This window comes from Alexandromys fortis, unplaced genomic scaffold, assembly GCF_014885135.2.
Source record: "Alexandromys fortis isolate MF-2015 unplaced genomic scaffold, M_Fortis_MF-2015_v1.1 scaffold_276, whole genome shotgun sequence".
NCBI classification, from domain to species: domain Eukaryota; kingdom Metazoa; phylum Chordata; class Mammalia; order Rodentia; family Cricetidae; genus Alexandromys; species Alexandromys fortis.
Window position 1 is genome coordinate 377,561 of NW_026068224.1, and position 3,217 is coordinate 380,777.

The window sequence follows — 3,217 nt, forward strand, 5'->3', positions numbered from 1 at the left end:
ATCAGCCAACAAATAAAACCTTTGTATTTGCCTTAGAGCTACATTCATCTCAAATAATTTCCTTTCAAATTTTTCACTTTAACCACATTTCCAAAGCCACCATTGCCACAGAGGCTAATGCAAGTGCAGGTTCATATACATAACATGTAAGATGCCCACATATTTGCAGATCATCTGGACTCAAGATCACTAGTCATAACTTTTTTCATTCTTCAGGACAGTGTTTCTCTATGTATCCCTGACTGTATTTGAACTCACTCTGTATACCAGGTGGGTGCCTCTGCCACCCAAGGGTTGGAAGTAAAGGCGTGCATCACCACACCCAACTACTAGTCAGAATCTTATTGTTTGCAACAGTATCGCATATTTGAGATAGAAATTCTCACATTACTTTCGAAGTCTTCAGTCTAATGAAAAATAATCTTACAGTTGACTCTTTAGTTAAGTTGAGGGCTGTAGTCAACACGGGCTTACTCTATTGTATACTATTTTGACCTTTTTTTAGGGTTAATGAAAATAACTTAAAAGATGTTAGGAAGGGTGTATGTTTTAGCTGCCAGAAGGATTAGCTAGATCCATTCTACTTATTCAAGTACAAAAGGTCATAGGCTAGGGGAGAAGTGGTTATAACATAAAACTCTAAGCTTTTATAGGGTCGTTATAATATGCAAATCCAGTAATTGAAGAAATGGGGTTATCAAACTTAGGATGTTAAGAGAATAGACTCAAATGAGCTATAATGTCAACAAAACCATAACTCCTGCATTTAGAAGAGTACCACTTGTCCTTTGAAACACTTATTTTTCTGAGAAATTGAACTGACTATTTCTGTTTTGATGTAATTGCAAGATGTTTCCGTGAATTCAAATAAACTACAAATCATGGTCCTATTCTTGCAGAGATTGCAGCATGGCCATTAACACCAAAACAAAAACAAACGAATCGGTAGAGGGAAAGTAAATAAAATTCCTGTGTGGTCAAATCAACATGAGTAATTGCTTCAGAGAAGAGATAGAAGATCTTGCAGTGGACTGTCTGGAAAAGGTACTATGGTGGAAGGACACAATCTGAATTTGGAGTCAGTCATGCAAGCTTCAAAAACATTGACAGCCTTAGATTCAGTAAATCAACAAATAAGAATCTAGCCAAAGCAATTTTAAAAGCAGGAAGCTGTATTATAGGGCACCTTAATACAATGACAAACAAACACTGACTGTTTTCCAAATAGGTTACATGAATTATGATAGTGGGTCATGAACGAATAGCATAAAGTTATTGGAATTATGTTTTAGAAGAATTCCTCCTTACTGAAAAATGCTTATGTTATATTGGAGTCAACAGCACAGACTCTGGGAGATTCCAATACAGAAGCTCTTATTGTAAACAGGTTTGGGTTTTTTGGGGTTAGGGAAATTAAACTGCTGCAAGAACATTTCTGGTTGGACCTTTGGAAACTGGTAGTCACTGATGGTGTGTTGTGATTGGCTGAGAGTATTTGTTCTACTGACAGGTTATCTTGGTCATTTTTGCTTGCTCATTGAGAGCTTGCATGCACTTACTGGTGCTTGTGTTATTATTGCCCTGCCTCAGCGCTGCATCATAAAGATTTGATATTTCAATTGCAAATCGTCCATATAAGTCAATAAATGTATTATATTTCTTGTAGAAAAACTGTAAAAACAGACACCTACATCAGAGAGTAGCAAGTCACAAGGAATGCGCCTTGTGCTCATCCTCCTCTCCAAGGAGTCAAGATTAGCAGTAGCTGGCTATTCCAGCTCCTTCACAGTTTCCCTAGAAATCTTTGTATCTAAGAAGGAAAATATCACAGGAGAGAGTCTTGTAACTTCATACTGCAAGGGATGACAGAATTGATTTCTCTGGGATAAAATGTGATAAAGTAGGGACTATCAAATGGATAAAAATACTGCTGACTCTAAAATGAGTGTCACACATGAGATTCTAAAGCCATGATGACTCTTCTTACTAGAGTGAATGTCTAGAACTTGTGGCTTCCCAAATCTAACAAGACAAACATGGCCATCCATTTTCTTTCTTTTTCAAATAACTTTATTTATTCTTTAGGAATGAAGAAGTCGCTCTCTGCTCCTCCCTGTTCTGGAGACAGCAGCTTCTTTTCGTGCAGTGCCAGCCTCGTTCTAGAGACAAGATGGTGAAGGTCGGAGTGAAAGGATTTGACCATATTGGACGCCTGGTTACCAGGGCTGCCTTGAATTCTGGCAAAGTGGACGTTGTTGCCATCAATAACCCTTTCATTGACCTCAACTACATGGTCTATATGTTCCAGTATGACTTCACCCACAGCAAGTTCAAAAGCACAGTTAAGGCTGAGAATGGGAAGCTTGTCATCAACGGGAAGGCCATCACCATCTTCCAGGAGCGAGATCCTGCCAACATTAAATTGGGTGATGTCGGCACCGAGTATGTTGTGCAGTCGACTGGTGTCTTCACCACCATGGAGAAGGCTGGGGCCCACTTGGAGGCTAGGGCCAAAAGGGTCATCATCTCCGCCCCTTCTGCGGATGCCCCCATGCTTATGATGGGTGTGAAACATGACAAGTATGACAATTCCCTCAAGATTGTCAGCAATGCTTCCTGCACCACCAACTGCTTAGCCCCCTTGGCCAAGGTCATCCATGACAACTTTGGCTTCGTGGAAGGACTCAAGACTGTGGATGGCCCCTCTGGGAAGCTGTGGCAAGACGGCCATGGTGCTGCCCAGAGCATCATCCCTGAATCCACTGGAGCTGCCAAGGCTGTGGGCAAAGTCATTCCAGAGCTGAACGGGAAGCTCACGGGCATGGCCTTCCATGTTCCTACCCCCAGTGTGTCTGTCGTGGATATGACATGCTGCCTGGAGAAAGCTGCCAAGTATGACGATATCAAGAAGGTGGTGAAGCAGGCATCCGAGGGCCCACTAAAGGGCATCCTGGGCTACAATGAGGACCAGGCTGTTTCCTGTGACTTTTAACAGTGACTCCCACTTTTCCAACTTCGCTGCTAGGGCTGGCATTGTTCTCAATGACAACTTTGTAAAGCTCATTTCCTGGTATGACAATGAATTCGGCTACAGCAACAGAGTGGTAGACCTCATGGCCTACATGGCCTCCAGGAGTAAGAAGCCGGCCCTGGGCCACCCATCCCAGCAAGGGCACAGCAAGAGAGAGGCCCTCTGTCTGCTGAGCAGTCCCTGTCC

General features: G+C 42.4%; 1 protein-coding gene across 1 annotated transcript; it reads left to right on the plus strand.

Annotated features, from left to right (window-relative positions):
* Positions 1-987: 987 nt before the first annotated feature.
* Positions 988-2,896, plus strand: LOC126493612 (glyceraldehyde-3-phosphate dehydrogenase-like; the record flags this gene model as incomplete). Its single annotated transcript, XM_050130644.1, has 4 exons — positions 988-1,044; positions 1,293-1,387; positions 2,086-2,293; positions 2,399-2,896. Coding segments are annotated over exons 1-4 (858 nt in total), but the record flags the coding sequence as incomplete, so codon positions are not given.
* Positions 2,897-3,217: the final 321 nt, after the last annotated feature.